The sequence below is a fragment of the Nothoprocta perdicaria genome, unplaced genomic scaffold, assembly GCF_003342845.1.
Source record: "Nothoprocta perdicaria isolate Ctin4 unplaced genomic scaffold, notPer1 scaffold_208, whole genome shotgun sequence".
Taxonomy (NCBI): domain Eukaryota; kingdom Metazoa; phylum Chordata; class Aves; order Tinamiformes; family Tinamidae; genus Nothoprocta; species Nothoprocta perdicaria.
In genome coordinates this window covers 1,019,446-1,047,109 of record NW_020455294.1, presented here as the reverse complement: position 1 = coordinate 1,047,109, position 27,664 = coordinate 1,019,446, and the positions used below count along the sequence as shown (strand labels likewise).

The 27,664-nt window shown below is 36.4% G+C and overlaps 1 protein-coding gene across 1 annotated transcript in view; it reads left to right on the top strand.

Annotated features, from left to right (window-relative positions):
• The window catches only part of NALCN (sodium leak channel, non-selective), a 206,297-nt gene that overhangs the window by 160,026 nt on the left and 18,607 nt on the right, over window positions 1-27,664 (top strand). Inside the window, exons 17-29 of the mRNA XM_026038354.1 lie at window positions 4,875-4,948; window positions 13,438-13,539; window positions 13,976-14,045; window positions 15,323-15,414; window positions 15,576-15,698; window positions 17,642-17,698; window positions 18,073-18,193; window positions 18,295-18,426; window positions 20,020-20,187; window positions 21,940-22,044; window positions 22,709-22,815; window positions 24,802-24,922; window positions 25,008-25,106. Coding sequence (XP_025894139.1) covers window positions 4,875-4,948; window positions 13,438-13,539; window positions 13,976-14,045; window positions 15,323-15,414; window positions 15,576-15,698; window positions 17,642-17,698; window positions 18,073-18,193; window positions 18,295-18,426; window positions 20,020-20,187; window positions 21,940-22,044; window positions 22,709-22,815; window positions 24,802-24,922; window positions 25,008-25,106 — 1,371 coding nt within the window. The remainder of the gene's footprint in view (window positions 1-4,874; window positions 4,949-13,437; window positions 13,540-13,975; window positions 14,046-15,322; window positions 15,415-15,575; window positions 15,699-17,641; window positions 17,699-18,072; window positions 18,194-18,294; window positions 18,427-20,019; window positions 20,188-21,939; window positions 22,045-22,708; window positions 22,816-24,801; window positions 24,923-25,007; window positions 25,107-27,664) is intronic.

Sequence of the window (27,664 nt, the reverse complement as noted above, 5' to 3'; positions counted from 1 at the left end):
TTTTTTTTTTTTTTTTTTTTGCCATAGTCTCCTAAGCATTTCAGACACTGGTATCTCATTTCTGAATCATGAATTTGTCTCACTTTATGTTGCAAAAACACCCGCCGACACTTGTCTCCTCTGAGAGCTCTGCAGTGGGGTGGTGTAGAAATAAAACACTTTATCAACACAGTTTTCACCATTTTAGAGCGTGCACTTCTTTGTCAAATTCAAGCAGAAAACAATTGCTTTATGCAGTGCTTGCTGGGATCTGTGCACTGCACAGTGTCGCTTGCAAAATATATCAAAACCTTGACAATGAACAGCATTGCTCCAAGCTGAAAAGCACATATCTTAGCTGTTAGAAATTGGCAGGGATCCCCTGAAGTCCGCACTGCTTTGCCGATGCACTTAGTTTGTGGACCTCATCCACAGTTGTTAGCTGTCTTCTTGCCAGRGTGCTGTCCTGTTTTACTTTGCTTTTCATTTTATGCCAAGAATTGTCTTTTGCAGAGCGGAAACCCTGGAATTTTGCATATAGCAGCAAATAAATGCTTTCCAAAATTAAAATGCCTGCAGTACCTTTTCAGAGCAGCAGGTGACACTGCCGAGTAATAATGCTGGGTATTGTAGCTGCTTTCCCGAGGGTTACAGGAGTGTATTGCTGGATCCCGGTCCTTTTGTGTTAAAGGAGTTTCGTGGAAATGCAGAATTCAAGTCCCCATTAACAGGATTGAGTCATTTTGTCTACCCGAAGTCTTTCACACTGACAGCATCAATAGAGGGTCCCAGCACTTGCAGGAGTAATAAGTGATAACAGCTTTCCCTGTTTCACAGACACACCTGTACAAATAACCCCAAGGGAAGGTGGGATCTGGAATGTGAGATTTGCTCTTGGTTTCATAGAAGAACATATTTTCCACCTAAAATCTTTTTGTCCTGGAAGTATTAACAGTAATTTGCTGCCTTGTCACAGCTATTCCTCACATTTTAAAGTAAACTGCGGGAGTTCTTAAAAATACATTGTAGAGAACATATTTAATARTAATCAGTTTCTCTTAGGTGATTTTAGAGCAGTCTCTTGTGCTAAGAAATAATTCTGTATGGCAGATTGCTATATGGCACTCTTGCTTTTACACTGAACCTTCCTATAGACTCCATAAAGAAGCAAAAAATAAATAAATAATGGCTAATAATGATACACTGAGGGTGTTCTCACAGTATCGCACAATATATAATAAAAAAAAACCAGCAGGCTAAAAAGATATCCCCTAAAATAACCTCAGCAGAGTATACTGCACTTATTTAATTCCATATCATCTGATCAAGTAATGTCTTTTCTACATTAACACTGCTAATAATTTCCTCTGCAATATTCAAGAACTCGGCAGGTATCACAAGTTTTTAATTGCCAGCCTCCTTCTCTACCAGCATGTTGCATCTAGATGTTATTAAACAAAATAGTGATCATCAACCCCATTTTCTGTTTGTACAGTTCTGTTGCATTTGTCTGGTGTGCAATGCAAATTTGGAAAGTTACATAGGAAGCTTTTTGGTTTATTTATGTAATACAAAAAGAGGGGCGCAGATTTTAAAAATTTTGTAACGCTTGTAGCAGTGCTCGATTTTTTTTCCAGTAGATCTATTGATAAAGGCCTGTTTTTATTTGACTGAGCACTGAACTCCTTTAAATATGAAAAATGGATCATTTGTGCATGTCTAAAGATATTTTTCTTGGATTGCTTCTTTTGATTATGTTAGATTTAACATCATGTTAACATCTGAAGCAAGCAGAACTCCTAAACCTTAAAGTCATAATCCTTAGACGTGCCTAATTTCCATTAATTTCCGTATCATTTCTATTTTGGATCAGTTAAGATCCATTGGCACCAAAGCACAAGGTCCTGTGTACAGTGAAGGTTTCCTAACTGGAGGAGCTAGATGCCTTGCTCCTGTTTGAATTCTATCACAGGGCAAATATGACTAACTCAAATATGGGTGACTAAAACTCAATCCATTAGGCGTGCTCAGGCTGCATTTAATGAACAAGGACACTCCTATTTTCTCATCTGTCACAAGGTCTCATTACCTAGAAGAAGGATTCAACAGTCCCCAGTAGACGAATATGCCAAGTACAAGTAGCCTTTCATAGAGACCTGTTAGCAGCATTTCTTGAAATGTTCTTTTTACTTGCTGGCCCTACATAGCTTATCACTTGGCTTGGCTAAAGATCTCAGTGAAAGTGCCAATTTTCCCTTTAAATTCTTTCCAGGGAAGCAGACTCTTCACTCCTGCTTTCCAAGAGCAAATCCTTGTTTGACAGCCTGGGCAAATTGCTGTAATTTTGGCCACGCACTCAAGGCTGAGGCATTGCAACACCTACTTTAGATACCTAAAAGGTATTGTCTTCACAAGATAGTGAGTTCTAGAAAATTTCAGGAAAAAAAAAAAAAAGATTTGCCTCGTTTTTTTTCATTTTTTTTTCTTTTTTTTTTCTTTTTTTTTTTCTGCAACTCAGTGAGGACAAAAACTGGAAATTTGGAAGGAAATGAATGCTTTTTTGCATTTGAAATCTTTCCTATTTCTAAGGCATGTTAACAAGCAAATAATCAGCATTAGAAAGAATTGGACATAGCACATTAGTAGGCAGTACACTTGTCTCTCTGATGTTTGATGTGATTATTCAGAAGAATCTATTTACAGCAGGAAAAAAATAAAATGAACTAAAATATACAAAGTTGTTTTTCTACCTTCATACTTTCCCTAAGTTTAACATTTCTAGCTGAGCCCTAAATACCTTAATAGCTAACAACTTGCAAAAGGATAGATACTGCTGAGATTTGGAAGTTTCTTTCCCTGATCCTCATATGAAAGGAAGAAATAGATTCTCTGAGACTGCAGCTAGTAATCACTACCATTAGGAGAAGAAGAATGTGAAAATGTTGCCATTGCTCAGAGCATTGTCAATTATATTTATATCTGCAATGAGGCCTCATGCTGGTGAATCCACTAAACACRTGATAATATACTGAAAATGCATTAAAACCTATACAGATATATTTGGATATAGGGTATCACTATATAATGCTTGACTAATTTATCTGATACCRTGATACTCAGTTTATGATAACTTTAATGTTATCTAGATAATGCAACTATTTCTTATTATATTCAGGTAGTCAACAATTCTGTTAGTCTTTTTAATGTTGCCTGAAATGCCTTATTTTCCAAATTACATTCTCAAAGGTTACATACTTTATTTTGATTTCCAAAATGTTGGGGTTTTAGGAACTCAGAGTGCCAAAACAGTGGTATTTTAAAACATTTTTAATATATCTTATTCAGGGAACTACAAATAATAAGCTTCTGTGCTGTTAGTTTCCACAAGCTCAAAACAGAAATGGGCTTGGACTTCAGAAAAAAATAAAGGAACAGGAAAACATTAAAGGAAATAAACTCGCCTTTAAAAGGCAAGTTTAGGAAAGAGGCTGCAGCTTGTCGTTATAGGTAAGGCTCAAAATACGTTAGCTTCCTTTTAAGGACAGACAGCATAAATCAACAAGTCAATTTCTTTGCTTCTGTTCTATTTTTCCTGCTGTTTTTTTTTTTTCATTTTATTACATCTTGCCATGAATCAGAGTCATTCTGAGCCTTGAGAGAAGTGCTGGCAGAATTGTTTGTCACTCTGTATCTGAGGAGTCTACTTACAGGAAAACAAAGGAAAAAAAAAAAAGATGTTTACTTACATGCTTAAGTCAGACAATTAAACGAATCCAGTATTTAGATTTAAAGAAATGTGCCTAAAGTTGCATTTTCAATTTGACCAAACACAGAGGTAATATTGTAATATTGCTAGGAGCTCCTAATTCTCTTCCAAATACTTCAAGATAATGATCTCCAAATAGCTTACACAGTACGTCTTACAAGGTACCTGAGGCTTTTTGTTCATCACAGGTACAATTCCTCAGCTAATTTTTTTTTCCAGCCGTGATATGTTTCTTGATGTGTTGTGTTTGTTACTTCTTGCTTAGGATATAGGTGTTTGGGTTTCCTTGCTTTTTTTTTTTTTTTTTTTCCGCTTCTTTCATTTAATGTCCAAGAAGTCCTGAAGAGCATTCACAAGAATATGAGTACAGCATCAGAGGCAAGTATAAGTACACTTTTTTTCCCCACACATTTTTCTCTCTACATGAGGAAAAAAAAATATATAGGGAAAGGAAAAGGGAAAGAACAAGAAGGCACACCTGGTTTCAGAAGAAACAGAAGTCCTAGTTTCATCTTGCCTAACTCCAGGCACTGAATTAAGATAGCAAAGCTTTGTTACCTTGGTTTCATGTATAGTCAAGGGAAGGAGAAAGAGGCATCTCCAGAGCATGATCCAACACAGTAAAACCAAAGTGCAGGAGCAGGAGGCAAGGACCATGGCATAGGTGTGAGCTGGCCAAACACAGAAGAAAACAAATTTGTAATTAAATAGATAGTCATAATGCTAATCAGCAAGACTGTTTGGTTTGGTTTGGTTTGGTTTGGTTTGGTTTGGTTTGGTTTGGTTTGGTTTGGTTTTCACCCAGAATTAGCTAAAGAGCATGGTAGGGAAGCCAGCCGCTGCAGGATAACAGGATAAGGAACATTCCCAGAGTAATTTGCTCCGTAAATTTCTTACATTTGTAACAATGTACATATGACTATTTTGATCTTTCTCTACCACTCTTCTGGAAAACAACACCAGCACTCCAAGCTGGGAAAATTTTGTCTTTAAGTTGGAGAACATTATATATTTAATATCAGTATTCACCTGCCTTTCATACACTTGCACCAACAATGTTTCATTGTTCTGTCAATACATGTGCTGTTTTTTACGGCAATTAAAAATTGCTCTGTCTTTCCTTTTATAGCTCCGTAAATCTGTTTTCAGCATCAGAGCAAGAAATCTTCTGGAAAAAGAGACAGCAATCAATAAAATTCTCAGGTAAGAACCAGCAGTGATTTAATAGAGTTTTGAATGACAGCTGATTTCTCAGTATTCATTCATGACTGTTATTGTTGGAATTAATTTACGATGTGTATAATATTTATGATAGTATATCCCTATGCAGTAAGTCAAAGGTAAATTGCTCTTCTTTGGATGTATTATATGCTTGAGTAGTAACAAGCATATTTATGTTCTTACCTATATCTTTCAGTTCTTTGTCATGTTGAAATATCATGCTTCAGCTCTTTTCACTTTTTCCTTCAAGATTTCCTTCCAAAAGATATCTCTTCATAAGCAATGTTATTTTCCCTAAGGAAATTTCAGCCAAATTCTTGAACATGTGTGCATGTAAACATTGATAGGGAGTGTACACTAGAAAGCATAGACTACAGATGAGTAACCATATTCCAAGCAGGAAATGTGCAATGAAGACTTCAAAACTGTGACCTCTGTAGAAGGGATTCTTGAATGTTTTACTAATCCTCACTCATCCGAGTACTCCAAATAAAGTAAGTATACAGCACCATACGTAGATAGTGCGCTCCTGAGTCTCCAAGACTCATGTCTAAAGTCAAGTTTTGGAAAATGCTTCTCAGGCCAGTGTTGGTGTTATGGTGTTTACATTAGAATTATTATCATTCAATTAAGGTGCATTAACAATGTTAATAATTTATGGATCATTATTTTGTTTATATTTTCATGGTCATCAAAGCAGATGCATCTCCAGTATGTTGTACATAATTTGTCCCAAGGAAATACAAATATAAACAAGAAAAACTTAATCTGAAACAGACAGCTGTGAGATTAAAATAAGTATGACTATGTTTTATAAGGGGCAGTGCAACAAGATTTCARTGTTATCTTTGAATTGTGAAGTTTCTTGAAAATTGCCTACTACATGGCRTTTAAGAAATATTACAGTAGCTAGCCCTTTAATTCTTTTTAATCATCTGTAAGAGTACAATACAGTAAGAAATGTAGAAAATAATGTGATTTTATGTGTTTTCAAACCCATGACAATATAAATATGAACAACTACTAATTCAAGTGGATGGCCTATGTCATGATATTGCAAACAAACAACGTAACTGCAAGGCCGTAAGTATTGCTTTTTAACAAACTTGTATCTAAAAGGATTAACTGACCTCTGAATTATTCTGAAGAAAAGTTTCAGCGGCAAAARAAGAAAGTTTTAGTCTGTACTCTTCCTACACTTAGTATGCTTTCTCACCCACTTCCTTGGTCATCATACTGAACTTTGGAGGAGAATAGAGAAAAATAGGGAGCTTTTGTCAAGTAGCCAAAATACAGGATATTGTCTTGTCATACTTCATAGGGCTGCATCTTAGTAATTTTTAAAGAGGCAGGCTTCAATCACCTCTTGAACAAGCAGAACAAGTAATGTTTCTGCCTTAAAGTTGTCAAGTGTGCTCTGAACATATCTTCGATGCATCTGCTCCAGCATTAGAAAATTGTGTTCACTGTATAAATGGCAGACAGCACTGAACATTGGCATTTTTCCATCATATTGATGTGGGTGAGCTTTACAAACAGAAAAATAAGACTTAAGGAAAGATAAATTTTACCGTTTAACCTTTGGATTCAGTTCAAGATATGCAGAAAAAATCAAACGCCCAGCAGGACCCAAGATTCTTTTATTTACCTTTACTTAAATCACAAATGCTATATGTTCTTTATTAAAGGTAGCTGAGTCTTAGTTATTGCAAGTATTTTACAATAAGGATAAATGATTAAGGGAATGGAACATCTCTCGTACGAGGAGAGACTGAGTGAGCTGGGCCTGTTTTCTCTGGGGAAGAGAAGGCTGAGAGGGGATCTGATTAATATGTAAAAGTTCAGGAAGGGAGAATGCAGGGAGGAAGGGGACAGGCTGTTTTCAGTGGTGGCCAGCGATAGGACGAGGGGTAATGACCATAAGCTGGAGCACAGGAAGTTTCATCTCCAGGTGAGGAGGAACTTCTTTACTGTTAGGGTGCCAGAGCCCTGGCACAGGCTGCCCAGGGAGGTTGTGGAGTCKTCTTCTCTGGAGGTCTTCCCAACCTGCCTGGATGCCGCCCTGTGCCACGTGCCCTAGGTCTCCCTTTTTGAGCAGGAAGGTTGGACTAGATGATCTGTAGAGGTCCCTTCCAACCTTGAATATTGTGTGATTCTGTGATTCTGTGAAATGGTGTTTATGTCAGGAACTTTAAGAAATAATTCAAAGATGTTCCTTCTGAAAATACTCCTAGTAAATTTTTGTCTACCTGGTTTAAGGAGCATTTATCTAAAGCAATCCTTCTACAAGGTAAAGCCAGAGAACAGAGCTACTTCAATTTGGTTAAATTGCTGCACTAAAAAGATAATTTTAAGTCTCCTCTAGCTTTAACTCCACCTCTCATATTTTCCCCCATTTTAAACCTTATTAAATTATATTTTAATCAAGTACTAAATGTTTCAATGTAACCAACTAAATGGAAGATATATGTAATACCTTAATGAATTAGTAGGACAAAAGCTACTGTTACATATTTCTTGGACATCTTCCTCTGTCCAAACCTGTTTTTTTCTCTCTCTCTTTACATGAAATATTCAACTGCTTGACATCTTATTCCCCCAAGAATATCCCTGAACCATGAAGACATACAGCTCATACTGCCGATCCTAGGGGTCTGTCCGGCTCACTGAGTTTTGCATTATGTGGCATAATGGATTGTAAGTGCCTCCAAGTAGAGGCCATCTCCGGTCCTTTAATTTTTCCTATAACTTTCCTACTGCACTCCAGAGAAACCATATGTTTGTGGAAGATGCTTACTTGCAACCCAGCCTTCACCCAACCTCCTGGAGTTTGTCATGGAGTTGCTTCTTGGAACAGAGTCAAGAATATAACAACTACTGACCTAGTTACTGTGACTCTGACCATGACTTGCATCATCTCTGCCAATATCAAAGCACAGAGAAGCCTAACTCTTCACATAAATCAGTTCTAAGTTGAAGATTTTACCCTCCTGAGAAAAATGAAGTAGCATAAAAGTGATTTGTAGCCAGGAAGAGTCATTTTTCCTAAACAACTCTAAACAGCACCTCTGAGTTACAAATAGCACTTTTTTTTTTCTGAAAATAATAATGCATTTCTCTTGGATGCAAAAAGTACTGTTCTTAGAGGATTTCATTCTTCCTGTGTTTCTGCAGTGGTTCCCACTTTCACTCACTCTCTCTTGCTGTGTTCACTGCTTTTCATCTTAAAAGCAATTCATGCACAGTGGTTCTTCTGACATTCTCCTCTCTTTGGTTCATAACATGAGTGTCAAGTGCTTAATGGGTTCACCTGGCTTTCTCAAGTGGAGAGGGTAGAGGAGGCCCCTTCAAAATATCATGTACAAACCTGTCTACTCCCTTCAGTGCTGAAGATAAATTGTAAACATCAAAATGGTGGAGAAATTAAGCAAAGTGTTTAAATACTCACACGTAATCCACATATAGATATATATATATATAACCAATGTATGACTAGTGTGGAACATGGTTATGATTAAATCCACCACTTGGCTGGGTCACGCTTCTGTCCATATTTACTAAAACACAGGGCTATCTTGGTCTGTTGGCCTCTGGTCTATTGATAAAGAAAATAGCAATAATCTAAGTGCAGTTCATTAGAAAATAATGCGTTGTGACAGTTTAGGAAATTAGCATTTTTAATATGAGTAGCTTTTTATTTGCATTTCATTAAAACTAATGCTGTAGCCAAGCTGTAAACTGGTGCTAGGGTTATGCAAAAGAATTCTCACTGTTCCAGAAAAAGGATGTCTGACACATTTACTGGGCCTGAAGGGAAAATATATCTCATGCCTAAGTGAAACTTTTAGTTTCATAAACAGCTAATCGAGTGAAGCATATTTATCATATGTCTGAAACTAAAACTGCCTTGAGTGTGTCTTGTGGAAAAAAATCGATTGCATGAATTAAATATCCAGTTCTGCTAATTTGCTAGAAGGCTAACAGATAATTTAGCTGTGTTCAAATTAGTATATAATAACAAGTATTGCTTCAAAACACAATGATTGTTTTCTATGAATATCAAAATGAGCAAGAAACAAGATTCTCTGTAGATCACAATGATAAATGTCATTGTGAAGTGGAGTTGGTGGGTTGTGGAGTTTTCAAYGTGGCCAATATTGAAAAGCAAATCAGCCCAGAATAGTATAGGTATCATTGAACCCATCTTGAAAAAGATCATAGACTAAATGACCTTGAAGTTCTTTCTGTTTCATTGACTCTATCAATTCTTCTGTGATCCAAGGGAAATAATGATTGTATAAACACCTGGGAGAAGAAATGCTGAAACAGCAAGGCAAGAGGAGAATAAGAATACAAGAAATACCAGATAGCTAAAGAAAAGGGAGTACACTACTGTTGTTCAGCAGATTGAGCAGATACCGAAGAAACTGAGCGGATATTTGCTTTTTCCTTTATAAACACAAGGGGAATACTGGAAAAGAAAATACATGAATTATCCAAGTTGCATTTATAATCCATTTTATTTTACCAGTCAAGTTCAGATTTTTATAATAGTAGTGTATTTTTCTCAAAGGACACTTGCGTAGTTCTGGTGGTAGTCTACTGTCTAAAGAGTGCTTTATTGCATGATATTTATAAAATGAGAGATAGAAACACTGGAAACCACCTGGTAGGTGAATTCACCATGAATCTTAGGTTATCCAATTTAACCATGATAAAAGTTAGACGGAAGTATGATTTTGGCATGTGTACAAAAGACAATTATATTAACAGATACTACAGAACAGTTAAATATACATTTGTTTAAATAATAATAATAATAATAATAATAAAGAATGCATCGAATCCATGCTATGTAAGAAGATGTAACCAACACTTCTTGATGGAAGGATGTTCCCCGAAAAAGTCCAAGCATGAACTATAGGCATATCGTGTGCAAGAGGCCTCAAAGACGTCGTTAATGAAAGGTACAGTATTTTGAAGTATTGATTAAAGCAATAAAAAGAAATTGCATTGGTCAAAATATGTTACTGGATCACTCTGTTGCTTATCTTTCAGGGATTCCAAAGCATGAAATAAATACAGGATGAATTGGACTGCATAATTATTTACAGGTATCGTGTTCTATGTAATATCCCAATATTGCATGATCCTGCAGGGTCTTGCCCTGAAATCTGACTTTTCAATAACCTGTCAAATAAAATTTTCTCTTTCAGATTGTTTTATTCCATTTGTGTTTTTCACAGCAAATGTCAATCATATGGTTTGCAGCTGCCTGGACTGTGTTCAGAGAACTGCAAAGTAAGTACAAAGTGGAAAGACTTGGCATATTTCCTATTGTCTTGTCTCCTGTTTCCTAACTTCTTCATTCCTCCACAAGAGAACACAAAGCTATCTATGGTATCTATGGTACAGGTGTTATGCAAAGGTGGGAAGAATGGCTCTAGCAAAAAAAAAAAAAAAAAATTTTGCTAAGATTCCAGCATTTTTAAACAAATGTCAAAAGCTTCTGATAGCTACAAGTGAATAAAGATATATCAAAACATTTTTTTTTTTCTGAATTCCAATTAGCAAGCCACATATTACTAGATTTTTAACACTGTGGGACCATGATGGTCCCAGGTGTGGAATTTAGCTCAAGTTTACCACACCTGCCTGTGAGCTAAGTATCGAATCTGTCACTGTAGTCAGATGTAGTTAATGAAAGCACTGCAGCCCAGTGAGATAGTTAGCTGACTGCTTTATTTTTAGATGTCTTCTTTATGATTTAATCTGAATATCTTCCAAACACCATTAATTGAATTGATGAAGTGTTCAATTAAGTTGCGTATGTAAAGGCATCTGGTAACATATGATGTATCTGAGGATATCCAAAGCATCCTTTGGGGGTTGGCAAATATGACAGAAATCTATGAGGAACCCATAGACTTCTTGAACAACAGCTGGAGACAAGATAAAATACCACCTGGTATGGCAGGTGGCAATGGACATCTCTGTGGGCAATTTAGTTAAGGTCTAGATCTCTGTTGACTATGAGGGAAGCAAAGGCAGCTAACACACAAAGGAACTGAGAATAAGCCCATAAGCATAGGTATCTAAAATTAGAAAATAAATCCTATTGTAGATGTTGAGATAGACAACTCTGGAATTTTCAAAAGTCCCCAAATGTCTGCCCCTCCAGATGTGTCAACTACTGAAAAATAGCYTGTTCCTGACATGAAAGGAAAGCAGAATGTGGCTTTTAGTAAGAAGATTAAGACACTAACTCCCATAGAGTGGAGGATGCCAGGAGACAGGAGCTATCAAAGTAACCATGCTCTTTCACAGTGTCATCTTTGTGAAAATACAGAAAGTTTATTGCTGACAATTTCTAATCACTTCACTATAAAATTGGCATTGGAGTTCTTTAAAATTATGTAATGTGTGTGAGTGGTAAATGTGGATTGAGGCATCTTAATTAAGGCAGATGTCATAGAAAATCTTAACAGCCTTTCCATGGGACTTTCCCTTTATGCACATGTATTCTTTATATTGTGTGATTAAGTTGTTTTACTTTAATCAAACGAGCCATCTTTTTCATCAATTCAGGTAAAGAAATTATTGCCTGAGTAGTTATTGTTCCTCTACAATGCACACTAAGAGATTATGTTCTCTATTCGTGAAATAGCTTGGTGTTCAAGCAAACTGTGTACACGCTCATGAGAAAGTTTTGTGCAAGTCACTTCTTGATGTAAGAAAAGTCATCAATAGCGTAATATTATTATTGGTGTAAGAAAAGCTAACTTGTGAAAGAGCACAATAATTCAYATATACAGGGRAAAAAAAAAAAACTTCATCGCAGCAAGAAAACTCTGTAGGAAAGAAGTCAGATGCCAGAACTTTCCTTTTGTATTTATCCTGACGTGGCAAATTGGACTATCACTCTAATGAACTTTGGTTGCATTTATTTTTATCAAATAAAATATATCTGATTTTTAAWATGTAAATTGCATAGATATTCAAATTATGTCGTTACTGTCTTATGAGAGTGTTACACCACATCATCCTATGKAACATATTTTTTAAAATCTGTTGGTTATAAAATGTTGATGATTTGGCTGAGATAAGCTGTATTTTAGTGCAAGACACACAGTGATTTTCTTAAATAGAAAGATGCTTCCATTTCCAACTAACGTAGTATAATGAGTGTAGCGCAATGTATTTTTTTGCTTGCTAGTATAATAGGCAGCGATGACACTGAAAAACATCCTAAGCGTCTCATTTTCATTCCAGATCTCGCTTTGGATCCACATTGCTATCATTTGCATGTTTAAATCCAAAAGATGGAGAAATTGCAGAGAAGAGGAAAAAAGACCTCATCATCATGTTAAACAATACTAAGGAAAGAACATGCCTGGGGACCCATATAGTCAAGGACCGCATTTATCCAAACATCACAGTGAACTGGTCAATAGAGTGGTCTCTCCASTAGCATGTAGATTTTTGCATATTTTCAAAAGGAAAAAATGGAGATTCAATTTATTAAAAAGTATGAAATATTACTAGCTGATTCTTGTGAGTTTGTCTGAATAATTGCACCAAACAAAAAGAGCAATGAACCACGTATTGTATGGACTTGAATTTGTAGTATTCCCAGCAAGCCAAAGTATTTTTTTTCAAATTTGAAATTCCATTTGTCTACCATCAGAATAGTTGTGCCAGCTCTATGCTTAATGGAAATCTATCTTTGTCTTAAACCAACCTATTTTACTGTAGCCAGCAAAAGGAGAATATGCATGCTCATTAAGTTACAGCACACGCTGACTATCCAAATGAAATCAGTTCTGGCAAAATATTGTACAGCATGTGTTTGCCAAAATCTGGCAAAAGCAAAATGAAACAAATAAACAAAYGCAAAATCCCCACACAACGAAATGCTGCAGTAAATGCGCTCCCCTAGAGCAGATGTTTCATATTGCAGAATAACATCAGTGAGCAGCATTTCATTTCAAACAGTACCTGATCCCGGTTATATAGAAGAAAACTCCAAGATGTGTTGTTAACCACAAGTGTGTTTGTAAATAGTTTGCCTAAGTAAAGCCTGGGAAGAGGACTGCCCTCTAATAATATTCTTTATTCCTGAGAAGCTCTTATTACTGGTAATTGGTGTATTGCTTGGCCTTCTTCACAATTAGTGAATGAAGTCTKGAGGGAACATAGATTCTACAGCAAACTGAAAAACACTTCACAGATGGACTGCCATGCTAAAGCRTGGAGAAGGATCATCAAGTAATGCAGCAGAGAGGGAGACGTTGCCCGGGAAAACGATGTTTTTATGAAGAAAAAAAAAAAAGTGTTGCTGTTTCATTTTTCCTGTCTTACTGTGCACTTGTATTCCAACAAAGCCAAGACAACTTTTTGAATTCCTTAGCTCAAAAGCTGTCATTTATGCTGACAACTGTTTTTTTTTTCATCACCGTATTTCTTCATAGGGCCTGCACTAGACAACGCATGCTGAGTGGGTCCTTTGAGGGGCAACCTGCCAAAGAAAGGTCAATACTTAGTGTCCAGCATCATATACGACAAGAACGCAGGTAAACACGGGCAGGAAGGATGGTTTAAAAATATCCTTAAAATGGAAGGCCATAAAAAGAACTAAATGTGCACAATATCTAAGTTGCATAAACTGAAAYGACTTCTACAAAGAAGCAAATTGTACATTCTTCATTGTAATTGTAATGAAATTCATTGTAGTGTATAAATGGGGAAAAAAAGCCTTTTTATTTCAAATGTCATTTCCTTCACTGACTACAAAGCTATCAATTTAAAGATCAGAAGGAAAGAAATTGGCTTATGTTATACCGTATTGAAAACAATTGAAGAACACATAAGCTTCTGATGTAAGGGAGAGGAAAATGATAAGATTTTGCAATATTTTATGGCTGGAGAGCAGTGCTTTATAATGGCCATTCTATAAAGGTCAAAATTTTATCTTATAATGTATTGTTAAATTGATTATGATTGTTTCAGGTCACTAAGACATGGTTCCAACAGCCAGCGAATCAGTAGAGGAAAATCTCTTGAAACATTGACACAGGATGTAAGTCCTCATAGATAYGATGGTTTCAATTTGGGCATGCAATAAAAATATGTACTACATAATCGCTACTTGTGTAAGATCAGTGTCTATCTACAATCATGCTTACAGTTTGSCATCTGAAACCTTGAAAGGAAATCAGAAAACAAACATTGTAATTGCATTAGAACTATCCTCAAAATAACTGGTTATTTCACTGATAGACTCACTGGTTTTGAAATGCTTGCTGAAATAGATTCACTGAAACTGTAGACACTGCATTAGGAACATTAAATTGCTACCCAGGATAACTTTAAAAGCCTCACTCTAGAATTACACAAATAACTCCAGCTAGCAAAACAGTACTTCAGAATTGCCAGTGAAAGTTTAGCAATATTTATCAAACACAAGAACTGTCAGACAAAAGGACAAAGACTAAAAAGGAAGAATAATAAGCACAAATTTCCCTGCGCTGTAATTTCGTACAATGTAGTACATTTTCACTTCTGAAAATTCATAATGATGTTTTATAGATTGCTATGCCTACATCAAAGAAATTTCCAAGGCAATCTTAATTTCCAAACCACCATAGTATATGTGATTCATACTTAAAAACAACTATATAAGAATTAATGAATTGCATTCCATGATGGTAGAAAGAAACTATAGATAATCGTAGATAACTGATATTTCAAAGCACATTGTGACTTTGCTTATGTCGTCCTATAGCAAGGGAGCATACAGCCTTACCTCTGCAGAAATGAGCCAAAGAAGAAGTGAAATATGAGTAGAAATAAATTATTGTACCCTCCACTGGATGAGCACGGGAACTTGTCTTTGCTCACTTTTCCCCTTTCCTGTGTCTGTACAGTCTGTCCCTACCTGTATGTTCAGCACAGCTTGGTGCCTTCCTGTGTTTAGTGTAGCAGTGCAAGTAGCAAGTTYAAGGAACTTAAAGTGTAGCTTTTTCTTTCCCAATTACTGTCCGTAGTAATTTTGATGGAGTTCATTCCAGTTTGCAGATCTTAGACGAGTTTACAGGACCTTCTTTACAGTTAGAGTAAATGGTTTGCATCAGATGGCACTTCATATGTAAAATTAAAAYTGAAATTAGCCTTGCTGAAAATAAACAGCCTTGTGCTTTAGATAGAAAATACTGTGCAATATGCTTGACAGAATTGATACATAGTGCATGTGGAAAACAAGRTTTTTCATTTGACTATTTCTATGTGAAATACTGTATCTTGCATATTAAAAAAAAAGCCAAAGATCTCATTTTAAAGGAATCATTTTGCTCCTAGCACTCGAACACAGTGAGATACAGAAATGCACAGAGAGAAGACAGTGAGATAAAGATGATCCAAGAAAAAAAAGAACAAGCTGAAATGAAAAGGTATTTAAAATCACAAGTCTGAGCATATATTTTTCTGTATTAAATAATCTTTGTATGAAGGAAATATAATTGAGAGTTGTGATTAAAAAAAGAAATGTAGGGATTATTTTTGGAAGGGACAATGCATATCATTTACTAATTTACATCCTATCTTTTACAAGGAAAGTCCAAGAGGAGGAGTTGCGAGAGAATCATCCATATTTTGATAAACCACTTTTCATAGTTGGCCGGGAGCACAGATTCAGGAATTTTTGTCGGGTGGTTGTGCGAGCTCGCTTTAACGCGTAAGTTTGTTTCATATGAACCATTGGTTCAGCCAAGTGTTGTCTTTTGTGTTCTCAGAAATCTCTTTTTTGGAAGGGAGACTGTGCATGATGTGGTCATGAAACCAGCTGGCCGTCGTTTGCCTGTGGTGTAGTCTTACTGCTGGAGGAAAAGCAGCAAACAAGGCCACAGTTGATTGAGCAGTCTGGGGTGCTGAGATGGGACAAGACTGTGGGGAAACGGCAGACACCAGTTAAGAAGAAAGCATCAATGTTTTCCATCACTGTTTTTAGACCTTGGGGAGTCAGCTAGCAGTTCATTCCTCAGGGAGTCTTTATAGGCCAGCCATGACTCACAGAGAGCAGGAGAAAGTGAGGAGAAATGAATCCCACTTCTGCCCCTCTGAAGACTCCTTAGCCCGTAATTGGAAGCCCAGAATGGAACCAGGAAGGATTCAGCTGTGGGAGATAAAAGCAGTTCAGCAGAGACCAGCTGAAAAGCAGAAAGACTTGGCRGCTAAACCGCAGGTGTGCCCACATGTGGCAGGTACAGACCTGTCTGCAGGCTGCCTCATATAAAATGACCTAATCGGTCTTCTAATCCTCTCTCTATGGCTGGCACTCTAATTTTGGAGGTTAATGCTTGTCATCTTGCAAATATACYACATAAATAGAAGATAGCTCAAGGGTATGTGCTTGGAAGACCTGCTTTCAGCACATGCTTTACTGTTGATTTCCTCTAGGCCCTTTAACAAATTATTTCTACATAGAGCAACAGGTAGGTTAGATATTCAGTTTTACAATACCTGTAATTATGTGTTCCTCCAGCACAACCACAAAAAGTTGGTCCGCAAAGAAGTTGCAAATTAAAAAAGCAAAACAAAGTACACAGATATGCATTCAAATCCACTTAATAGTTATATTTCAGAGCCTGCTGCCAGAAGAGTTAGAGGATCTTTTTATTATCAATATTGTAATATTTTTGTAAAAGCAAAGCTGTTAAAGTCATTTTGTGTTTATTTGAATTCTAATTACTTGATTCATTGCCTCCCTACCCAGCTTGCTAAGCAAAGTGATAGGATATGGGTTTTTTTCAATTAAAAAAAGTTGAGGGATGCTGCTAAATAGAATGTGGTAAAGAGTTAGGAGTTTAAGAACACACAAAAGGCAGCAGGTTCATAAGTATTTTACATACAGAAAAGGATAACTGGCCAACCTTGGGCTGAAGAAAAAGAATTCTGCACCTTGTATGCCCCTYGCATTCTTGTAATTCATAAATATGAGATTTCTTCTAGTGGCTATGCCTCAGTCAGGTCAGTTTTCCATGTTAAACATACTGCTTGCAATCCACATTCCAATGACTAGAACCATCACATGGGCTAAAGGAGACATCAGCACAGATCCTTCTCCTGCATGATTTGCAGCAAGGATATGAAAAATATGTTAAAAGGGCCCCTCACCACTGGGACAGGAAAGGGACACTACATATCAAGTGGTATTCTTGGAGCCTTTCTTGCTGAAACCATTCTTCTTGGTATAGAAAACCCTAAATAATTACCGGAGTAGGAATTTAACTAGGGTTACCTACATATGCTCTTATTAACTTATAGAGTGGTTCTCAGCCTTTGTGGCCTAATAGATGTTTGGATTTTGTAGGTTTATAGGAGACCTCAGTGGGGACAATCTAGAAATATTAATCAACAAAAGAATGAACAAGCTCTAAAGAAACAGAGCCTGTGGAAGAATMTTTAGAGGAATCACTGGTGGTACTAACTGTATTGATAATATGACTAACATTGCATAAACAAAATGAAACTCACACATAGGCTTAAAATTAACCCAAGATATTTTTTTTCCTTGATTTCGCATGTGAGTTACTTTGAGGTGATGTTTGCATAGTATAATTATAACAGTATCTAAAATAGAATTTAAATCACTATTTTTTTTTTCTTTTCTTTTCATAGTTCTAAAACAGATCCTGTTACTGGAGCGGTGAAGAATACTAAATACCATCAGCTTTAGTAAGCACTGCAAAAGTAACTTCACTTGGTCGTATAAGCCTACAGTTTAAGTGTGTGAGCACACACATGCATGTTTGTGTGTATATATGTATACACGTGTGTATTTCTTTTTTCTTAAAAAAAAGTGGTTTTTTTCATGGAGTTATATGGGAAGGGGGATGAACGGGGAAAGGTTTTTTTTGTCAGACTTTTCTTTTTTATTTKCTTGAAACTTCCCTAGTTCTGGCCCACTTTTCTGACATAGTGAAATCTTTAACATCCCTCAGCTTAATTTATTTTTCAAAAGAAAGTACTTAACTGTGGTGCAGGCCCAGTAGGTATAACACAGTACTCTACACATTTCTGTAATGGTCCTATTTGTGTATTTTTTGCAGTGATTTGCTAGGGTTGGTTACTTACCTGGACTGGGTCATGATCATTGTGACCATATGCTCCTGCATTTCCATGATGTTTGAATCCCCTTTTAGAAGAGTTATGCATGCTCCAACACTCCAGGTACTGCTTGTAAATCATATTACCTTTAACGAAGCACAGCCACCTTGTTTTTCTGCACTGCCTGTTACTAAATTGTGACTGTTCTCTACTTTGATTTTCAGATCGCTGAATATGTTTTTGTAATATTCATGAGCATTGAGCTTAATCTGAAGATTATGGCAGATGGCTTGTTTTTTACACCAACAGCTGTCATTAGGGACTTTGGAGGAGTCATGGACATATTTATATATCTTGTAAGCTTTTTATATTTATGGGAGTTTTCTGTAGCATTCTTGATCCCCTTGCATATATAAATGTTTGGGAATGTTGAAAAAAGTCTGACCCAGAACCTWGATCCAAATTCAGTAATGTAATTTGTGTACAAACAGCCCTGTTTTCATGTGCAGCCTTTCAGCTACAGATGTTTGTTCAGACATCTACGAATACGCTAGCATTTGGTATCTGCCTGGCAACTTAACGTAGGCTTTTCATTGTATGGTCCCTTTTAAGTATTTATGTGTTTATCTGTTTAATGCATCAGACTTCATTTAATCCCAACACAAGATCCAGATCTTTGCCCTTGCTTCAGAGTTTTTATGGGATAATCTTTATCTATTTCTGTCATTCTGTCATCTGTCATTCATTGCTTCCTCCCCTCTGAGCAGTTCTCCTGCTTTACAGAAGATGTTTCAAAAGGGGAACATCCTTTAAGAGGAAAGGGGAAAGGGAAAGCACATCCTTGTTTTTGCCCGTGTTGCTATAGTACAAAGAAAGTAAAGCAGCAGCATCTTTTTATATTCTATGTTTCTATTTTCTCTGCCTAGATGTATTTCCCAGGAAAAAAAAAAAATGTGCCATTGTCCAGTATTCATTTCTTGCAATTCTTTCATATATAAGARAAGGGCTTCTACTTTCTCTTCACTTATCACAATGTGCTATATATACCACAAAATGTGCTATAAACAGTGCTCAGTATAATACAGTATGAAATATTTCRTAGCTGAAGAAATTACTAAGTAAAATTGTTTTGATGGATTTAGATTAAATCTTTCAGGGATTAATCCACCAGACAGATGTGCTGCATAAAATTTGTCATGATCAATTTGTATCAAAGATTCCACTGTTACCATAAATAAATATATGCATACATATATAAAAAAACTCTCCAACTGTTATATGCAGAGTAAGGAAGATCATTAGTTTCTTGAAATGCCTCTGAATCTGTTATGTTGTTTGTTGTGTTGCTTCTTTATAGGAAAATGGAGGTGGTACACCTTGGTACTAAGTGTGCCCACGGTCTAAAAAAGAAAGTCAGAAGYTCTGCTATTTCTTTTTTGTTGTTGTTTGCGTTGTTGGGATTGCTGTCTTTTACAGCTTTTTTTAAATATGTTTTCTATTTTTTTTTAATCAAATTCCATTATGTTTTTAATCTTAATATCACTCGAYCATCCACTTTTGGGCACCTCCACTTTGTAACACTCTCCTCTCTGCCTTTAGAAGACTCAGAAATGATTAACAGACTTTATAATGAGTAACCAGCTTGCCTAGATTCTTACAGACTAGAAGACATGACTGATGTCTTTGGCTTCGAAATGCTGAATACTCGTGTGACAAAAMCAGTTGTGTCTGTAAAAAATTGTGAAGAAGAACTGCTGTGGACTCTGTTAACAAACTTTTTCTGTCATGGTATTTCAGTTTCAGGATAGCATATTTGACAGGGAGAGAAAGAATAAATAGCCTGATCTAAGATCTTAATCTAGAAACTCATTTACTGAGTTTCTGTGCTGTTTGTAGGCAAGTAAAACACTGTAATCCTTTCTTTCCCTTTTCTACTATTTTTCTTCAAGGTAAGTCTGATATTCCTGTGCTGGATGCCTCAGAACGTCCCTGCTAAATCTGGAGCTCAGCTCTTAATGGTTCTTCGCTGTCTCCGACCTCTTCGAATTTTTAAATTGGTCCCTCAAATGAGGAAGGTTGTACGAGAGCTCTTTAGTGGCTTTAAGGAAATCTTTCTGGTAAGTGTCAGTTATTTTATTCCTATTATTACAAAAAGATGTAGAGGAGCAATAAGTTTTCATTTTTCTATAACATTTATGTTTTCTACTATTTGCTATCCTGTGTTAACTTCTCTTTGAAGAACTGTATTGTAGCTACCACTGAAGAGGAACACAGAAGAGGTTAAAAATAAGAATATAAATTATTTGTTTTCATTTACACTAAGTAAAGCTGTTGTAATATTTGTTTTATAGATGGTATTATTTGTTCAGTATATATTTGGTCATAATTACCTAGAAGAACTACTGAAAGAAAATATATCCCTTGTTCATACTTTTAGCTAGAGAAGGAAAATGAGAGGTAAAGTATCGTCAATGAGAGAWACAGTGAAAGTACTTCAAATGAGAGGCAAGTTTTCCTCTGCAAGAAGAAAAGTAAATCTGGCTTCAGAACTGAAATTCTCAACCTCCTCCAGGGTTTTTGAAGGGCAGTCAGACATAAAACAATTGTCYATCACAGATATGGATCTTCTTATCTCATTACATATTGATGATTATGCAGTAATAGTGATAATAATAATTACAACAACCCAGTCTGTGGTTGCCTGTTTTGAACCTAATTTATTGGCACAGGACCCCAAAGTTTTCCAGGTGATACATGTCAACCTAAATAATAGACCTTCTGATCTTGTGTTGGGTCAGGTTGTTATGGAAAAGAAAGCTACAGTATATATGTAGGCAGTTAGTAGAAGAGCAAGGACAAAAAGTGCAAAGCCAGTTAGCATTTCATAGATGCTGCATCTTATTAAAGGATTATTCCCTTCCACTCAGCACTGATGAGGCCACATCTGGAGTGCTGTGTCCAGATACGGACTCTCCAGTACAAGAGAGACATGGATGCACTGCAGCAAGCCCAGCRAAGGGTCATGAAGATGATAAAGGGMTAAAGCATCTGACATATGAGGAGACACTCAAAGATGGGGCTGCACAGCATGGAAAACAGGATACTGGAGGAGGATTTCATGAGTGTATATAAAAACCCCTTGGAAGGTGTAAAGAGGACAGGGCCAAAGTCTTCTCAGTRGTGRCTAATGGCAGAACAAGAGGCAGCAGACACAAATTGAAACACGTGAAGTTTGCTGTGAATATAGGAAACCTTTTTTTCATTGTCCAGGTGTTTGAACACTGGAGCAGGCTGCCCAGAGATGTAGGGGAGGTTCCAACTTTGATATTCAAAACTCAACAGGATGTGATCCTGGGTGACTTGATGTAGATGACCCGACTTTGACCAGGAGGGCTGGACTAGATGATGTCCAGACACCTCTTCCAGACTCAATGGTTCTCTGGTTTAGTGATTCCATGATTTACAGCATAATTTGTTATGCACACATTTACTGAAACTATTCTAATAYTAGAAATCTAACAGTGGCTTGCTCAGATTAATTAGTAAGCCCAGATGCTACAAAACAAAAGAATCATATATTTCAGTACTTGGAGTAATCTCAGTAAAGTGAATGGAGACTCTTGTGTTGACAAAGTTTATCAATACTGTACACTAAGTGCAAGGAGTCTTTTATCCCTATCTATAGTTCTTATATGCTATATTAATAACGATATTTGTAGTAATTCTARGGTGTCTTGTTACCTTATCATAACTTAAAATAAGGCATCTGTCTGAAAGCTCTTTCTCTAGATTTATGCAGCCTGAGGATCTGAACCTTTTTCTCAAGTCTGCAGGAGAAAGATTTGACAAGTTTGACTTCATCTTTACAGGTTTCAATTCTTTTGCTGACATTAATGCTTGTTTTCGCAAGCTTTGGAGTGCAGCTGTTTGCTGGGAAGCTGGCTAAATGCAATGATCCACACATCATCTCAAGGGTAAGAACTACTTTCTTACTTCAAAATAATAGTATGCTTTTATGCCTGCTGGAGAAAACAACTGGAGTCAATAAGTACTAGCATAAGAGAGATTGAGACCTTGGGCCATTTCTTGTTTGGAACTTGGATGGCAGAGGGAGGGTTGATTCAGAAGTGAAAGTATGAGGATAAGGCTGGGTTTGCATGTAGTAAAGAAAGACCAGGCCAGATACTGGAGACTATCTGAAAAATCTCTCAAACTCATGCCATACCGTCTGGAAAGGACTGGACATCATATAGAATTAATCATGGAAAATGACACGTGTATCCTTAGATCAGTGGTTAAAAGCAGATTAGTCTGCTAGAGATCAGAAACACTAGAAATGTTAAGTAGGTGAAGAGCTGTGTTACTTTATTTCCATTTGGAGAATCATCTGAAGAGCACAGTAGTCTTTAGCAGAGGTCAAAGAATGAATAACGAGCCCTCTTGGTCCTGGGACGAGCAGGGTTTTTTGAATTCTTCCCTAAAATGCATTTTTTTCCTGTGAGTAAGGGTCCATTGATAATCCCAAACTGTAAATAACTCTTTATTTCTGCTTATGTTCCTTCTGATTGCCTGTACTAGCATCCTGACCTTTCTAGAAGGCCATTATTTAATCTGACTTTGTGGTTTATTTTACTGTAGGAAGATTGTCATGGCATCTTCAGAATAAATGTAAGTGTTTCCAAAAACCTAAATTTAAAGCTAAGACCTGGAGAGAAGAAGCCTGGATTTTGGGTGCCTCGAGTCTGGTGAGTTATTAGACTTAGGAGTTCATCTTTCTTTAGAAACTCAGCTATTAAGCTAGGATATGGCTCAARTATCATGACATTATACAGCTGGGATGAAGGAAACAAGACTGATAAGAAATGAGTTAATTTAACTAATATAAGTTCAATTTTTTTTTCATGTCAAATGACACAAAAGTAAATTGTGTCCAGTATATTTAGTATATAAAGCTAGGTATATGAAACTTTGCAAGTTTTAACCTGTTGTATTATTCATAATGCAGAAAGGAAAAATGAATACTAATAATTACTGCATGCAGAAATTTCAAATAAGATTATTACTACAGCAGGACTTATTGACATGAACTAAGATTGCTACTGAATTGTCCTTAGTATTATTAAAGAGACATACTGATAGCCATAGTTCACCACTAGAACCTAACAATAAATAGGGAAAGATGGGTCTAAAATTGAATGGAAGTCAACTTGCCTAAAACTATGAAGAAAATTGAACAACAAGTCATGCACAGAACCCATGTTTCTCTTCTATGTCCGTACCCTCAGCTATACTAACCGTCTACCAGCAAGTTTATTAATTGCTTGCTGTTTCACATGTAGAGGATGCCTGTGGTCTATATGGTAGAATAATGCAGTAAAAATAATTTAARAGTCAACATTATGTCAATGATTAATATTCTGCTAAAGTCTCTTTAATATATCTGAACACCTGAACAAGCAAAAAAACCTCTCTTTAATTGCTTAGATTTTAAAGTATGTTGGTTCGCATTTTGCAAAATCAGCTAAACAGCCACAATTATTTTAATTGATTCTGTGTGGGGGTAAAGAATACACCAGCAGTGTTAGATTCCCAACCATCTAACACTAATGAAATAATATGCTGTGATTTGAACAGTCAGTGAAAGTGTGACAGCTGCAGAACTCTTTGTTTCTGCGTGCTTCAGACCAATTCTTCCTACGAGTAAGCAAATTCAATCCACTTCAGCTTGATCCAGAAATAAGTAAAAACTGTCCAAGTCAGCAAAACTGTAAACTTTGAGGAATGTTTTATTATTGCAGAAAAATGTACTACCACAAGGACATTCATACCACATGTTGGCCATGCTGACCAGCTTTTCAAGAGTGTAAGGGCCACACTTTTAAACAGCTGTCTTTTTCACTGAATTGATGGATTTTCAGAAGCGTCCAAAACATTTAACTTCTCTTCTGAAATCTATTTACATTTTTATGATCCTAAATAGTAACTGGGGAGTATCTGTTTCAGACTATAGAGGCAGGACAATGCACTAACCTAGTGCAAAGAGAGTGCTTTCAATATTCAGCTGGAAAGATCCTTTTTGAATTTCAGAGGGTACAAAAACCCAGAGTATATGACTTCAGAAAGCTGAGAAGAAGTCAACGTTACCTCAGTGAATTTTGCTGTGGGGCATCAGTCTTGGTGAGAAGGAAATAAGGAATAACATTTTCTGGGGCATTTTACTGATATAGAAATCAGATCACTTATGTGATTTGGATCCAAACCTCTTAGGTGGTTTTGAGATCTCTCCCTTTCAGGTACATTTATTTCAGAATCTGACCAAATGTCATCAAAACCATTTTTTTTCATTAATGCTATATTTAACTAATTTTATCAGCAAAGCACTCTAAGATTCAGCAATGAGTTATAAGCTTCATTATGAGTAACATAAAACATATATGGCAATCAAGAGAACTTATGCTGTACATGTTCGTTGCTATTGCTTTAATATTTGTTGAAACAGAACTTTAAGTGGTGTATTTCAGAGGCACCAACAGTGCAAGTCAACTATTTACACCTCAGTTAGGCTGTGAAGAATAAAGGTAACAAATAGAAAGAGCAGCCTTATTCCTGGATCTACTGTGATTGTATTTTAGAGTTGTATAATTTGACATTGAAGGAGCTCCATTAGTATTTACCTAAGATGTAAATACTAAATAAAGAATATTTACACCTATTTGTGCATTGCATTTCAGGGCAAATCCTCGGAACTTCAATTTTGACAATGTGGGGAATGCTATGCTGGCACTCTTTGAAGTTCTTTCATTGAAAGGCTGGGTGGAAGTCAGAGATGTTATTATTCATCGTGTTGGGCCGGTAAGGAAGTTCATTAGACTCTTTGAATTCTGTAACACCTATTTTGATTTGTTTCAGTTATTAACCATATTTTCCATCTCTTCAGATCCATGGGATCTATATTCATGTTTTTGTATTCCTGGGCTGCATGATTGGACTGACCCTTTTTGTTGGTGTCGTCATCGCTAATTTCAATGAAAACAAGGTACAGAATGCATGTAGAACTGACTTGGTAATAAACCTCAACTTTGATATTATAYGATATACACCACCTCTTAAGACTGCTTTTAACACTAACTTAGCTTTTTTTCTGCCGTACTGCCATCCACATTTGCTGCAAAGTGCAAACCTGGGGTTACAACAATCCATCACATCCTCTTTCAGAACTGTCTGAGTTAATTTATGATGCAGCCACATCGACAGATGCAGGCTAAACCTCAAGCACAGTGTATTTACAGATGTGCCAGAGTATGCAGTTATAGTTTGATGTAGACATACATGCAGTGACAGGAAAAAAAGATGTGTTACAGCTTGTATGTGTTACAACTTAGAGGTCTCACTGGGACCCTGCAGTTACAGTATTTCAGATCCAAAGTAAAGCACCCAAAGTAAAGCATGGTAGATAGCAGAGTCCCCTGCAAATTTAATTCTCCATCATTCTAACAAAAATGTGACTAGTATTTTAGGAAGGATCTGCACAGGATTTGTGGACTATCCTGAAAGGAAGAAAACCCTAGACCTTAAGTGACTTTTTACAGAACAACTTTTGTCTACATTGCTTAGAAATAATATACACAGTGCACAGCATTTAGTTTGATTCTTTAAAGTTTCTAGTGGTGCCTCTGTGACCTCAAAACATGCTGTTAATTTTCATGACCTTTCCATTCAAAATGCACCAAAGTGTGAGATATCTGTGTTATAGCTAACTAGATGAATATTTCTATCACTCATCACATGGTAGGGAAAGGACGATTGTGTGCTCTGAGGTTTGGGATGAAAGACATCCTGATATGCCAGTGCTGGAGCCAAACTGGGTACTGTGTTGTATATGTATGATATATTGTTATGTATGTTTCTGTTAGGTACATAATTGTTCGTAAGACCATCTTGAGATAAGCTGAATATTTCTGTCTTACAAATGGCTGCTTCATTGCCCAATAACACATTCTGCATGAGTAAATCTCCTCAGAAATGCCTTCATGGACATGAGTGTCTATGTTAGAAGAAATATCACACTGAAGAATTCATCTGCATTCACTTTTATCTTGGTGAGGTGTGGTGCAAGTGGTGTTGAGCACAAGAATGTGATATATTTTCCCCTTAGCTTTGCATGTGGCCTGACATGTATCTCTCATGGATTCTAGCCCAGGTCCAAGGGAAACTGCAGGTTATCAGGAACCACTTGCTGCTCTGGATCACCTCAGTACACAGATAGGCATCTACCTTTGGACATTGCTACAGAAAAAAAAAATCATTAAAAAAATGTAAAAAGTGGTGGATAAGCTAGATCCTTTACAAGATCACTTTTATGATGTTTTTATGACATTAGGATCAAATTCACAAACTGCTGTCAAGCTCCTACACCATGTTATTGCTCTCTCCTCCCACTCTTTCCATAGAAGTTACTCAAGTTCAAGTTCAGCCAGTCTCCTGCAAAGACATCCTGTGAGATTTATTTCAGACATGACTGAAATATCTTCAATTCCTAACCTGTTATTCATCCTTTCTCAATGGTAGGCTGGATTAAGATGCTCTGAGCCAGTTCCCAGGTTACTTCTGAAATAGTTTATTCACAAACTCAATGTAAGTCTTTCAACAGTGTTTTAATTTTAGGGTTAGAAATATGAAGATTAACTGAAGGGAAAAAAGCCCATAATTATATGTGAATGTGTACCAGACTCATATTTCATTCTCTCTTCCTGGATTTTCATCTTTAAAGGATGGAGAGCTCAATCTCATGTGGGAAGTAAAAGTTTATTTATGTTCACTACAATTCGAAATGAGAGGGAGCAGGAAGGTGTGAACACTGAGCTTACAAGTAGTGTGAGCTCAGGAGATAATTAAGTAATTCATCTTAGCACAAATTGCCCCTGCATGAGTTGCCAGCATCAATGTGGAAGTCTGAGGACTAGGGCCTGAATTAGAGTTCCCATTATTTTCAGAAAATTATCTGATTTCTACATTTATCATTTTGAGATGATTGTCTCTGCTTGTATTTTTCCCCAACTGTGACCACAGTTTCAAATATGAATGCTCTATTCCCTCAATTCCTTGCTGAATAAAGAGCAAACTTTAGACTGAACATCAAAAAACCTGCTCAATAGTAACAGTTCCTTGCAAATTGCACTGAACAGGTACATCCTGCAATATTTCTGTATAATATACATGTACTATACATACATTTATACATGTACATACATGTATATACATGTACATAAATACATAAATCATTCATGAAAAACGCCATCTATTTTCTCTTCTGCAGTTGTCTCTTGCCTCAAGTAACTGCTTCTGCACATTTTTTCTCTTTTTCTTGAATTTCTGTTAGTTTTATGTATTTATCTACTATGGGAGAAAGAAGACATCTCTATGAATAAGTTGAAAGCATGAAGTTGATAGCTAATTATACAGAAGAATAAAAAAAGAATGTGACCAGCATTCAAATAGAGTGAAGTAATATTCACAAACTGCCAAAAATGTGAAATAAGATATGGAGAGAGTTAGCAATTAGTCAAAAAAAAAAAAAAAAAAAAAAAAAAAAAA